Source organism: Podarcis pityusensis, assembly GCF_964106645.2.
Source record: "Podarcis pityusensis genome assembly, chromosome: 7".
NCBI lineage: Eukaryota > Metazoa > Chordata > Lepidosauria > Squamata > Lacertidae > Podarcis > Podarcis pityusensis.
Window position 1 is genome coordinate 88529889 of NC_138031.1, and position 14164 is coordinate 88544052.

The window sequence follows — 14164 nt, forward strand, 5'->3', positions numbered from 1 at the left end:
ATCCCAGCATGCCGCGCGCGGCGGGAGGCCGGGCCTCTGCGTCGCCATAGCAACGGCCAAGCGCGTCGGAGCCAGTTGGCGAGCGGAGCTCGAGTCCCGGAAGAAAGCGGCGCGGAAGGAAGGTGAGTCCCCGGCTGTCCCCCAGCAGAGGCCAGAGGACCCTCGGGGATCCCTTCCAACTCCCCGCGGCACCTGGTCTGGTCCCGCCATTTGGGAGCCCTAAGCCCGGCAGCGTGAGCAGGGTTCCCGGCAGGGCTCCTCCATCCCGACCCAGCCGGCGAGGGAGCCCGGCGTCGCGCTTGCCGGGGAGAGAAGCGTGACGGGCTGACACCCGAGGCGAACCCCGAACTTGCTGCGGGGCGGGAGGAAGGAAGAGCTGCGCCCGGAGAAGGGGGTCCAGGGGGACGAGGGAGTCCGAGGCCTGGGGGCTTCTCTGCGTCACGCCGAGCAGCAGGTGGAGACCCCGGGGGGGGGCAGCCGTGGGCGAGGCGGGCCTGGGCGGGATCCTGCTGCCCCGGGAGGCAGGGGCCCCGCTTCGCTTCAGGAGTGGCTGGTCCGGACTAGCATCCCGGGCAGGAGGTGCTTTCGCGGCTAAAGCTGCAAGGAGAGGGCGGAGTCTCTGGTTTCGTGTTTCTGTTAACCGGGAGGCTGGCTCTCTCTCTCAGAAGTAACTTGCTTCTCTGGGGTCAGAGAGAGAATAGTTCTTGGACTATATTAAGAATAAGAAGTTAAAGGTAACTGAACAGCATTGCTAGCTGTTGGTTTGTATGTAAGAGCAATGTGTTGGTTTGTATTTATGACGTGTGCTTTTTTGAACCGAGTTAAAGACAATTTGCAGTAAAACTTTGGAACTCTTTCTTAGTGTGGAGAACTTATCGATTCATACTCTGTCCAGGGTGCAGATCAGAGAACTCTCCTCACAATAACTCTACCATCTTTCTCTGTTACATAAGGTCTGTAGAACAGCCCAAGAACAGCAATGAGGTGGTAAAATTCAGTATTGCTTCAGCCTGCAGGTTGGAGATGCTCATGTCATGTAATGATCTCCACCTAGTAAGCTAGCACATCACCGGGAAAGGTTTATGTGCTTTTTTTGCAATTATTTGTATGTTTTTAATAGATTTTATATATGTATAGTTTTAATTCTATCAATGTTTAATTGTTTTTAATGATTTTTTCCCTACATTTTTAGTGGTTCTTTTTTTTTATCTGTGAACTACCTTGAGTCCTGTTTTGGGACAAAGGCAGGATATGTATGTATATATGTATAATTAATTAATTAAGGTTTATAATTGTCCTGTCCTTGATGTGCCACTTACAGTGTGTAGGGAACTTTTTGTGAGAGAGAGCATTTAATATGACTTCACTCTTGCAGATTGTAGTGACAGAATTGCACTTGTTAGTATAACCTTTCATGTTTTTTACTCCTTTTAACACTCAGTAACACTCCAAAAATTAATAACTTCCTTCTCTATACCTGAATGTACTCGAGGCATGCCATTTCTATGCACACTTCACTTTGAAATAATCTCCATTCAACACATTTAGGCCTACTCTCCCATCAGTTTGCGCAGACAGCTACTTCAGCTGCCATTCCTAGAGTTCTGCAGTGGTGCTAAGGACAGTAGCATAACCTTACAAAACTAGGGATTCTGGAGAAATTTGGTGGGATCCCTCTCCTGTCCTCTATTTCAGGTGAATTCACCTGATCCACACCACCTGGATAACAGACAGATCAGACATATTCTTCATGGGAATCTACACACACACACCCTGAAGTTCTGTGAGGTGCTCTGAGTGGAGTGCTCCCAAGACCATTTGTAGCTCTGTTTTCCACTCTTATCACAAGAACCTTGCTTCCTAGCTGCTCCAAGCAGCTATTACCAGGATTATAAAAAATGTAAATGGCAGACTACGTTGTGAAAATGTAAGCGGGGGATGGGGGGATCCAGAGGTTTGTGTGATTTTTTATTGTCACACATTTATGCAGAAATGGGATGGAAGGGAATGAGGGGCAAACCATGCAAAAGGGAAACCAAACAGAATTAGACTGATCTTTCAATCTCTGTACAAAACGGTAACTCCCATTATTTAAGTGCGACAGCTGACAAATACAAGAAGACTCTGTGGTGGTGTTGTAGACCTGCTTTGTGAAAGCAGAGCAGTTATAGAAATTCTGTAACATTTATTCAGATAAAGCATAAATCATAAATTTCCCAATCCTAACCAAATAAACGTCAGTCTACAATTCTAAGTGAGCTTATTTCATTGTAAGTGTAGGTTTAATTCAAATACATCAGACCTACTTTCAGGGAAATGTGGCTAGTATCTGGCTGTTGAAATCATTTTATGTTTAAAGTGTATGAATTCATTTTTGTGATTCTCAGTGATATGTTTTACTGTCAGTCATTGAAGAATAGGAAATATTTTCTTTTCTTTTTTGCTGCAGAATGCACAATGTCTTCACTGTCTCCTGCAACAGCATCATCTACCCCACCATCTTCTGTCATATTCAGTGCTAGAAGAACAGAATCCCATGATATTCCTAATATTGTCCAACACATGAAATACAATACAGAAAGATTATTTGGCAGAATTAATGTCATCTATCTTTTGTAAGTAGCAACATTGCAAACATTTATAGTGCATCTAATTTCCTGTTAGTTGTTTCATTAACAAAAGTTAAATGTTTGTTTTACAGAGAAAAAGCCAATCTTGCAGTGACTTTAGTTAATCAGAAGAATGTAACTGTTGCTCATGCTGTATTTCTGGACTATCCCAATTGGGATGTTGTTGATCAAGCCAATTGGGAACAGTACTTAGAACAAAATTATGTTCAAAACAAGTGTACGGTAAGGAACATTTTCCCCTTCAAAATGTTACTGATAAAGGTTTTACATATTGTGTGTGGTCATTGCAGAGAATAGACAAGGCCCGCTTATACTGTGCACGCTTGAGCACAGTAATTTTAATTGTCCTGTTCAAGAAGGTAAATGTGGAAATGTACATGACACTAAGCCAAACCACTGCTAAGCATTAATGAGCAAGTGTGCTGCTCCACAGAGTGAAAATGCAGGCATTTCCCTCCTTTCCTGCTCCTGCTATTGCCACAGTACGTGGAGCTAAGCCATGATTTGGCTTAGCATTATGTGTGAATCTCAGCTTGTGGTTTGTCTTGTTCCAAGCAAACCATAAGTAGTAAACACCAAATAAACTACAAGCCCAGATTCACATATAATGCTATGTGTCACTTCTAATATCATAACAGCAGCAGAACAGGGGATGAGTGAGGCAGTCTGGTTTTTGATCTCTGTACCTGTACTGCTCATTTATGCTAAGCCATATTTTGGCTTAGTATTATGTGCAAACCAGGCTATTTTGATTTAATTCATTGATTCACTGCCTCTTTCCTGTGGAATACCTCCTTGAATATATTGGAGAATAGCCGCACTCTTCATTGGAAAGATGTACTACAGTTTGAAGATAAGTGGAAATAAACGTTTTCTTGGTCATAAACCAAAAGGGGTGGGATCTATAGAATCTAAGAAGAGGCTTATTTTACACTCCAATTCAAATCCTGTCTATCTATTCTACTGATCATGTCAAAACCATCCTCTGTGCATGCTGGGCTCTAAATAGTAAAAGAATTTGGAAGACTCCCTGAAGTAAATATAAAAAGTAGAGACTATCAAATGTAACTTTTCTTCATGCATTTTCTATATCTCCTTTAGCAGCTAATTTTCCCAAAGTGTTGGTAGAGAGGAAGGTATAGGATAAGAAGAGAAAAACAACAAAAAGCCAAAATAGGCAGCACCTGTATAATCTCCACTCAGCTTTCTTTGTCTATTTGTGGGGAAGCCCCCACAATTCTGAACAGAGCTGAATTTACACATTGATGTTACACTCTTCACATGAAACTGCTATCTAGCTAGCATGTGCACCCTCAGGTTTTGCTGTCAGAAGCATATACATGTCTTCTAACATATATTCTCACTGATTCTATATATAGCCATCATAAGGCAAGCGGGTGGCGCTGTGGTCTAAACCACTGAGCCTCTTGGGCTTGCTGATTAGAAAGTTGGTGGTTCGAATCCCCATGATGGAGTGAACTCCCTTTGCTCTGTCCCAGCTTCTGCCAACCTAGCAGTTCAAAAGCACACCTGTGATGGCCTGGGAATCCGATTCAGAGGCTGAACCGGAGGAATCCCAGCCTGCACAGGAGTCCCTGCCTCCAGGGCCGGCTGAACTGGGGCAGGGCCTTGTTTCTGAAGCGCCTGCGCCTGTGCTGGATCCTCAGGAGCAGGCACCAGGTGAATCCACTCTGGCTCCGGAGGTGGTTGAGGACACAGTGCCTGCAGGTGCGCCTCTCCGAGCTCTGTCAGGGGAAGGTGAGTCTCCCCCTGGGTCCAGTAACCCTCCAGCCTCTCCTGAGCTGCAGAGGCTCAGGGCAGAGAGGCGGAGGGAACTGGTTTCTCCCAGGAGGAGTGCTCGCCTTAAGGCCAGGAGAGGCGGCCGCCCCTGGCCTCAGAGAAGATAAAGGCCAGTCAGCTCAGTCCCAGGTTGCGGGAGCAACGTCGTTGAAGAGCTGTTTCGGCCAGCACCCAGTCCTGTTCCTCCAGAGTTCCTGTCCTTGCCCGGCTCCTCGCTTTGGACCCCGCTTCGCCCGTGGAGGACTGTCTGACGACCCTCGACTCAGGTCCTGGACCTCGCCCTGGGACCAGCACAGTTTGCTCCCGCCACACCCGCACTCCCCCTTCGTTGGGGTGCGTTCGGGAAGAGCCAGAGGCCATGGCTGACCAGGCAGCTGCGCTGGTGGCATTGGCCTAGGAGAACCAGGCCTTGACCCACACCGTTCAGCAGCTAAGCAATGTGGTTACGGCACTTCAGCAGCGGTTGGACACCTTACCAGCTCCTGGGGCCGACGCCGCAGCTCCTGGCAAGTACCCAGTGGCCTTGCCAGAGAAATTCGATGGGGCCCTGGCCAGCTTTCCCATGTTCCTCACCCAGGCCAAGTTGTATATTCAGGGGCAAGCCCGGAACTTCCCTGACGACCGCACCAAGGTGCACTTTTTGATCAGTTTGTTAAAGGACCAGGCGGCCAAGTGGGCTTTGCCACTGCTCCAGCAAGACTCTCCTTTGCTAACAGACTATGTGGGGTTTTGTAACCACTTAGAGACTGCGTTTGGCAATCCTCTGAAGGAGAGCCAAGCCAATCGGGCGATTCGTCGGTTGAGACAGGACAAGTCCACAGCCGCCGCCTACGCCACAGAATTTCGGCTGTTGGTGCAAGACTTGTCTTAGAATGACTCTGCACTTCAGGACCAGTATCTTAAGGGACTGTCGGACGAGATACTGGACCAGTTGGCCACGATGGATCGTCCCACCACGCTGGACACCCTCATTCAGCGGAGCCTGCAGATAGACGATCGGTTGGAGGACCGTCGCCAGGCCCGGGACCGCCAGCACTCCCGGCTCCTGGCTCCAGTCCTTCCCAGCAGGTCCACGGCCACAGCCGAGTCGCCAGACGAGCTAACGCAGCTCGGGGCTGCGCAACCTCGCCTCTCCCCCTCGGAGAAGACACGGCGTCGGGAGGGGAACCTGTGTCTTTACTGTGGTGGGAGTGGACATTACGCCCGATCCTGTCCAGAGAAGATGCCAGCCACAGGAAAACCGCCAACCTCGGTACCCGAAGGGCCTGGCAACCTGGGGTCCCAAACCATGCAAGAGGGGCCCTCACCAGTGGAATTGCGACATCTCATGGTTCTGGTGTGTCTCTACCCTCCAGGTGGGCCCTGGATTCTTACCCATGCTCTGGTAGATTTGGGGGCAACCCGCTCCTATATGGACGCTGCCTTTGCCGCTCATCATCAGGTGCCACTTCAGAACAAGCTAGAACCGGTACAGGTGGCGGCATTTGATGGACGGCTCCTGCGTTCGGGTGCCGTCACTCAGGAGACCCAGCCCTTGGTCCTGTGTCTCCAGCAGCACAGAGAGGTGCGAACTTTGGACATCGCCTCCATGCCCCGGTTCCCCCTGGTGCTCGGGATGGACTGGCTGGAGGCTCACAATGTTCAGATTGACTGGGTCAATCGGACTGTGCACTTCCCAGACCCATGTCCCCATGCTCGGTCCGAGATGCTAGCAGCCGCGCCCACTGAGGAGGCTGCAGTAACGCTCCCCGCTGAGTACCGGGACTACCAAGATGTGTTCGAGGAACGGGGGCAGACCAGCTGCCGCCGCATCGGTCTTTTGACTGCGGAATAGACCTCCAGCCCGGAGCGCCCCTGCCGGTGAGTCGCTTATACTCTCTTACGGAGCCAGAGCACGAAGCTCTGCAGGACTTCCTGCACAAGAACCTGGAGCGTGGTTTCATTAGGCCTTCTACCTCGCCCACCGCTGCGCCAGTGCTCTTCGTTAAGAAGAAGTGTGGGGAGCTTCGCTTTTGCCATGATTACCGGGCCCTGATCAAAATTACCATCCCAGACCGGTACCCCTTGCCCCTTATTTTGGAGTTGCTGGAGCGGGTGCAAGGGGCGCAGGTGTTCACCAAGCTAGACCTCCAGGGGGCCTACAATTTAATTCGGATCCGAGCCGGGGATGAGCGGAAGACAGCATTCGGGACCCGGTATGGGCAGTTCGAATACCTGGTTATGCCCTTCGGATTGTGCAACGCGCCCGCTGTGTTCCAACGGTACATCAACCATGTGTTCCAGGACTTGCTAGACAAGTACGTGGTGGTGTACTTGGATGACATTCTAGTTTTCTCCCGTGACCCGGCTAGCCACGAGGGTCATGTCTGGACCGTGCTGCAGCGCTTGCGGGAGCACCGCCTGTATGCAAAGCTCAGCAAGTGCGAGTTCCATCAGCGGTCAGTGGACTTCCTTGGTCACCGACTCTCTCCAGATGGGGTGCAGATGGATCCTGGGAAGGTGGCAGCGGTTCGGGAGTGGGCGGCACCTCGGAACCGCAAGGACCTACAGCGATTCCTCGGGTTCACCAACTATTACCGGACCTTCATTGCAGATTATGCTCATCGTACCACCCCGTTGACCCGGCTACTGCGCCCCAAGACGCCATTTTCCTGGGACAAGGAGGCGGAGGAGGCATTTCAGGGGTTGAAAGCTTGTTTCCAGAGAGCACCGATCCTGCAACATCCTGATCCCTCTCGACCCTTTGTGGTAGAGACCGACGTGTCCAGCATGGCTCTTGGTGCCGTCTTGTCTCAGCAGCACGGGGCTGATGCGCTACTCTTAACCCTGCGCCTTCTATTCCCGCCAGCTCCTTCCAGCAGAGCATAACTATACCGTGTGGGAGCGGGAACTACTGGCCATTAAAGTGGCCTTTGAGGTCTGGCGCCACCATCTTGAGGGGGCACGACACCCGGTGGAGGTGATAACCGACCACTGGAACCTGGAGTACCTCCAGACCACCCGCAAGCTGAACCAAAGGCAGATCCGGTGGGTGTTGTTCTTTTCCCGGTTCCAGTTCCGGATCCGCTACATTCCTAGCTCCCAAAACCAGAAGGCGGATGCCCTGTCCCGGAAACCTGAAGACATCGCAGACACGGTACAGCAAGCAATACCAACCACGATCCTACCACCGGCTGCGTTCCTGGCCACTCAGGAGGCTGAGCCACTGCAGGCTCGGGTGCGGGAACAGCAGCGGGTCGACGCTTGGGCCTAGGAACGACTCTGGGAACTGGCCAAAGGGTCATGCCCTCAGTATCCGGGGCTGGTCTTGCATCAGGGTCTTCTGCTGCACCACGGTCAGCCAGGGCCACTGTGGGCTGAGGTTCTCCGGATGACCCATGATGCCCCAGCAGCGGGACACTTTGGGCGGTATCGGACCACCCATCTGGTAAGCCGCGAGTTTTGGTGGCCCCGCCTGAAGGCTGACGTGGCTCGCTACGTCACTGGTTGTGACGTCTGCCGGCGGGCCAAGGGCCCTACCGGGCGACCCCCCCGGCCTACTTCAGCCATTGCCAGTCCCACCACATCCTTGGCACACGGTTTCACTGGACTTTGTAGTGGACTTACCCCTGGCTCGTGGCTATACCTGCCTCCTAGTTTTCTCCGACCATTTCACTAAGATGGTGCACTGTGCCCCCTGCCCATCCGTACCCTCAGCTAAGGAAACGGCTCAGCTATACCTTCAGCATGGCCTACCTGAGCGTGTGGTGTCCGACCGAGGCGTCCAGTTCACATCCCATTTCTGGCGAGCATTGCACCAGACCCTCGGGACAGAGGTCTGTCTATCATCAGCCTACCACCCACAGACCGATGGCCAGACGGAACGGGCGAACGCGGTGCTGGAGCAGTACCTCTGGTGTTACTGCAGCTACCAGCAGGATGACTGGGTTGACCACCTAGCATTGGCGAAGTTTGCCTACAACAACGCGGTGAACGCATCCACCCAGCATACCCCGTTCCAGGCCAGTTACGGTTATCATCCGCGGCTGTTCCCGGATGTGCTGCCGGCATCCGCGGTCCCTGCAGTGACGGAGTGGCTTCAAGAGCTCCAGTCCCAACAATAGCTATTGATGGAGCAACTGCGCCAGGCCAAGGAGGCGTACAAGGCCCAGGCTGACAGCCACCGCCAGGTGGGGCCGGAACTCCACATTGGTGACCTGGTATGGCTCTCCACTCGCCACCTCCACCCCTCTCGACCTTCGTGGAAGCTGGACGCCCATTTCACCGGCCCGTTTCCCATCGTGGACCAGGTCTCGCCTGTGGCATTCCGTCTCCAGTTGCCCGCAACCCTGAAGGTTCACCCGGTATTCCACAGGTCCCTTCTGAGTCCGGTGGCCCCGCCTGACGAGTTCCACCCGAACCATCCCCGACCGCAGCCAGTTTTGGTTCAGGGGGAGCCTGAGTACGAGGTGGAACGCATTCTGGACTCCCGTTACCGCAGGGGAAAGCTGCAGTATCTTATAGACTGGAAGGGGTATGGACCTGAGGAACCAGCAGCCAACGTCCATGCGCCTGCCTGCCTCCAAGATTTCCATGCGGCGTACCCCAGCAAGCCAGGTCCAGACCCTCGATTGAGGGGGGGGCCTGGGAGGGGGGATGGTGTGATGGCCTGGGAATCCGATTCAGAGGCTGAACCGGAGGAATCCCAGCCTGCACAGGAATCCCTGCCTCCAGGGCCGGCTAAACTGGGGCAGGGCCTTGTTTCTGAAGCGCCTGCGCCTGTGCCGGATCCTCAGGACCACCCCTGGCCTCAGAGAAGATAAAGGCCAGTCAACCCAGTCCCAGGTGGCGGGAGCAACGTTGTTGAAGAGCTGTTTCGGCCAGCGCCCAATCCTGTTTCTCCAGAGTTCCTGTCCTTGCCTGGCTCCTCGCTTTGGACCCCGCTTCGCCCGTGGAGGACTGTCTGATGACACTCGACTCAGGTGCTGGACCTCGCCCCACGGTAACCTCCCCCCGGGACCAGCACAACACCAGTGCAAGTAGATAAATAGGTACCACTGTGGCAGGAAAGTAAACGGTGTTTCCATCCACTCTGGCACTCGCCACGGTGTCCCATGGCGCCAGAAGCACTTTCTGGTCAAACTTTATGGGATCAGTTTCACTTACTGCAGGCTGATGATGTGGATAAGAAGTTTGCAAGGTTTGAGCTAGCCATATGTTCTCTTGATCCTTGTCCACAATAAATTCTAAGATCTAGCAGGGAGGGAATTGATGGGTACGTCCTGAGAATTGTTAATGCCTCATTGCTGGAAAGACTGATGTCCTCCCACTTGAAAGTATTGGTGGTGCAGCCCTTCCTGAAAAGGTCCTCCCAGCCCCGTGATAATTTTTGCCCAGTTTCAGCTATCCCTTTCCTGGACAAGCTGATTGAGAGAGTGATGATGATCAGCTGCAGACATGCTCAGATGGAACAGATTATCTGTTTCAATCTGGGTTTGGCAGCATAACATCTTAGTTATCCTCTGATGACCATTACTGGGAGGGAGACTGAGGGAAGTGCTACCCTATTGGTTTTCTTAGCAATATTCAGCATAATCAACTACAGTATTCTCTTGGAGTGGCTGTCTTGGAGTTGCTTGGGAGCTGAGGCACTATGTTACAGTGGTTATATTCCTACCTGTTGGCTCACTACCAGACAACTTTGAGGGACTTAATATGTTGGGGGTGTTATTCGGTTGTTGTTGTTATTTTGATAATGTATTTGGTGGTTTTATATTCTGATTTTATTCTGTGAACTGCCCTGAGACCTTTGGGTATAGGGTGGTATATAAATTCAATAAATAAAATAAATAAACTTCTGCTTGAGTCCTTGGCAGTTGTGGCTGTGGACCCCCACAGGGTTCCTTTTTGTCCCCCATATCTATATGACACCACGGGGAGACATCATCTGGCATTTTGGAGTATGGTGTCACCAGTGTGTTGATGATACCCTGCTCTCTCTCTCCATTCCACCTGAGTCAGAAGAGACTGTACAGGTGATGGACCATTGTGTGTGGCATTGACAGTGATGGGCTAGACTAATTAAAATGAAACTGAATCCCGACACGACTGCTATACTGGTTCTCTGGTTCCAAAATTAGGCAGATGGCCTGTTCTGGATGGGGTTTCACTCCCCTAAAAGGAATAGGGGCATATCTTCAGGGTACTCCTGAATTCTAAGTTCTCTCGAGAGACCCAGGTGGTTTAGTGGTGAAGACTGCCTTAAACTCAGCTCTGGCTCGTTCACCGTATGTTCCTGGACCTGGACAGTTTATTTACACTGGCTCCCAGTACATTTCCGAGCACAATTCAAGCTCTTGGTGCTGACCTTTAAAGGCCTAAATGGCCTTGGCACTGTAAACCTGAAGGAGCATCTCCACCCCAGTTGTTCAGCCCAGACACTGAGATCAAGCTCACTATGAGAAGTGAAGTTACAAGGAAACAGGCAGAGGGCCTTCTTAGTAGTGGTGCCCACCCTGTGGAACGTCCTCCCATCAGATGTCAAGGAGATGAATATCTGTGAGCTGTTGGGCCCAATTCAAGGTGTTGGTGCTGATGTACAAGCCCTGAAAAGCTTGGGGCCCAAGTACTTAAAGGGGGGACACCTATGCCAATAGCTGCCAAACCAAGTTTTTGAGATCAGTGAGGGAAGCCCTGCCTTTTGATATGACCCATGGCATAGTGGTATGAGATAAGGCCTTATCAGTTGCAGTTCCTCATTTGGCACTCTCTTTGGGGAAGGTGTTTGCCTCCCATGTTGACATTTTTAGGCATCAGTTCATCCCAGCTTTGGAGAATGGAACCCAATGGCTAAGGGAAGGGTTAAACTTTTGCCTGAAGCTTCTCTCTTGAAAATGTTTGCCACTGCTTTGAATATAAAAAATAATACAGCCCTGGAAATAGTATATTAGTCATTAAAGGTCTAGCTCCACAAAACCATAGCTGTTAATCCAGTATCTCTTTAGAGTATGAGCTGTCCTCAGTGCTGAACAGCAGCAGGGGTCAGCAACCGTTTTCAGCTATGGGATACCTCTATCAGGAGTTCTGTGTTTATTCTGGCAGTCCTGCGGAAATTTAATCTGTATTTAAGCTATTTATCTGTAAATTTAAGCTATTTATCTGCAAACCTATATTCACTTGCTTGAGAGTAAGTTCTTTGGAATCAATGGGCCTACTTCTGTGTAGACACTCATAGGCTTGCACTGTTATCCTTGCTAATGAACATAATTGATACTATTGCGCTTTAAATAGATGTTTTTTAAATGACTTAATTCTGTAGCTATCTAATTATGTGACTATTTTGTTGCATCATTTTGTACACATATTTTGCAAGAACAGTGCCTAAGCTGCCATTTTGCAATTTATTTATTTAATTGAATGGAAGTTGTGCTGAATTGTTTGTATCTTTCATTCACAGCCTTTAAATACACTATTTATGCATCTTTTTGTGGCAACAGATGGATATGCTGTTGACTGTTGCCATGAAATTATGACGTAAGTTGATTTATATAGCGAATGTGGAGGTCCTGGTTGGTGTTTTAATTAAATAATAATGAAAGTGCTTAAATCCCATTTTAGCTGGTAGCATGTATGTACAAATATTCACTGGATTGTAGGCAATGCTGTTTTCAGTCTCTATTTTTAAGTTTTACTGTCACAAGGAAAGTCTTGGTTAGGTAAACAGATAACTTCTACATTATCTATTTTAGTTCTCACAAGCATAACAACCTTCCTAGTGACAGACAAAAAGATCTGTGTGAATTAGCCACTGGTTCCAAGTATTTGTACAAACTTTGAGGTATTGATTCACATGCTGTGTGCGTGTGTCATAGAGACAGACAGAATTAACGTTGAATTTTGTATGTGGTACTTGATCATGTGATATTTGGTTCATTTTGTCTTCTGCTCAGCTAGCCAGCATTTGTGCAGATTGAACAGAAATTACAAGAAAAATACAGTCTGAATTCTCCAAATAGAGGACAAAATCAGACTTCTTTATGAAAAATAATGTGTGTTAGGTTAGCTTTGGAAACATTTATTAGAATGAAAATAAATAAATGTTTACTGTGCTTCATCATGTAGTACATCTTGCAGTTAATTCTTTCAATCCCATATCAAGTATACTGACTCAGTCTTTAATAGGATGAAGCAGATATCGTGACAGTAGTACCACTTTGTTCAGTAGGCTGTGGGGCAGTTTCCAATGGAATATTAAAAGTATGTTTGGTAGAACTCATTGCTCCAGTTAGATAACCTTGGCCTGAAATCAGGATAAGACTGAATTACATAATACCTCTTATGCTTCCTATAGCTCATACCTCAGTTTAATAAGAAACCTGCAGATTTTGCCTGAATGATTAAGCTTAATTTATTTGCTTCAGCCAGAGATCAGGTTGGTTTTCTGCAAGCTCTCATCTGGCCTTAAAATAAATTGTCTCTGGAATTTCTTCATCATTTGATGTGGTACAGTTTCTCCTTTTGTAAAAATGCCTTCCTGTTTTACTATATCTTATTGCCCATCTTATTTAACAGAGAAATTTCAAACACAATAACCAATATTTGAGTTTTACTATATCTTATTGCCCATCTTATTTAACAGAGAAATTTCAAACACAATAACCAATATTTGAGTGCAAAATAAATGTTTTTCAAAGCTAAAACAGAAACTATTACTATATATAATTCTCTTTTTTATTCAGGACTGTTTTTAAAACTATCCCAGAGCTACATTTCATACTTCTCTTTGTACCATGCGAGGAGGATTTAGGTAAGACATGTTGAGGTCTTAAAACATTTAGGGGGCAGGTGGTATGGTTTCTCTTGAATAGTTGTGCTTCAAGCAGAGGTATGGGGTTTTTTTGCCAGATCATCTAAGGCCTAAACTGCATATAATGTAGTTATTTTCCCAAACAGGTTTCTCACCCCCAAGGAACAGCATCTATGGGAGGGATGGTCGGCTGTGAGGAGGGGACTACTTAATCTTTTTCCAACCACTTATTCATTTAGTCAAAATAAAAATTAAACCACCCCCCGGTTTTTCTGAGTGGAGGAAAAAAATATGAGGATCAATGGATCCTTTAAAAATGAAATAAAATGATACATATCAACAAGTAACTTGCAGTTGGCCTTCAAATTGCATAAGTGTGGGGAGAAGAGTCGGTGGAAGAAGATTGGAAGAAAATTAAAGACTATCTACAGAAATACTGTAAAATTAATGAATGTTAGAATGATGTTGGAATGAAGCTAAGGGGTTTTTAGTAGCAATGTTACAAGGAGTATGTAAAAATGGACTGCTAACAGATGAGAATATACAGTTATTACATATTAAGACAAAGGTCTAAGATAAAAACAAAGAGGGAAAGGATTTGCTGAATTAACCTACTGAACTGGAATACAAAAAAGGGGAGGTGTGAGGAGGTCAGGGAAACAAGTGAATGAAATACAAGATATGGAAGGATTGATTTGTTTTTAATTGTTTTTACTTTTTTGTATTTTGTATTCTCTTTTTTCTTTTTTCTTTTTTTTCTTTTTTTTCTTTTTCTTATTATTACTATTGTAACTTCTTTTTTATTTTTGAAACTTTAATAAATATCTTATAAAAAAAACAAATTGCATAAGTGTGCACAGCTATGCATTGTTTTTTATTTTTACAATTTTACTTCCCTAAAAGTCCTGTAATATGGGCTCCTCCAATACACCCTGGATGTAATGTGAAA

General features: G+C 48.0%; 1 protein-coding gene across 4 annotated transcripts in view; it reads left to right on the forward strand.

Moving 5' to 3' along the window:
• The first annotated feature begins 7 nt into the window (after nt 1-7).
• The window catches only part of CFAP61 (cilia and flagella associated protein 61), a 126869-nt gene continuing 112712 nt past the window's right edge, over nt 8-14164 (forward strand). The window contains exons 1-6 of one of the 4 annotated variants that reach the window (XM_081015135.1): nt 28-122; nt 863-953; nt 2450-2615; nt 2702-2852; nt 11866-11942; nt 13148-13215. In XM_081015135.1, coding sequence (XP_080871261.1) covers nt 2458-2615; nt 2702-2852; nt 11866-11942; nt 13148-13215 — 454 coding nt within the window. In that variant the 5' untranslated portion in view covers nt 28-122; nt 863-953; nt 2450-2457. Of the gene's footprint in view, nt 123-862; nt 954-1905; nt 1928-2449; nt 2616-2701; nt 2853-11865; nt 11943-13147; nt 13216-14164 lie in introns of those variants that run through there. The other 3 variants (XM_081015132.1, XM_081015133.1, XM_081015134.1) reach the window with 3 other exon arrangements.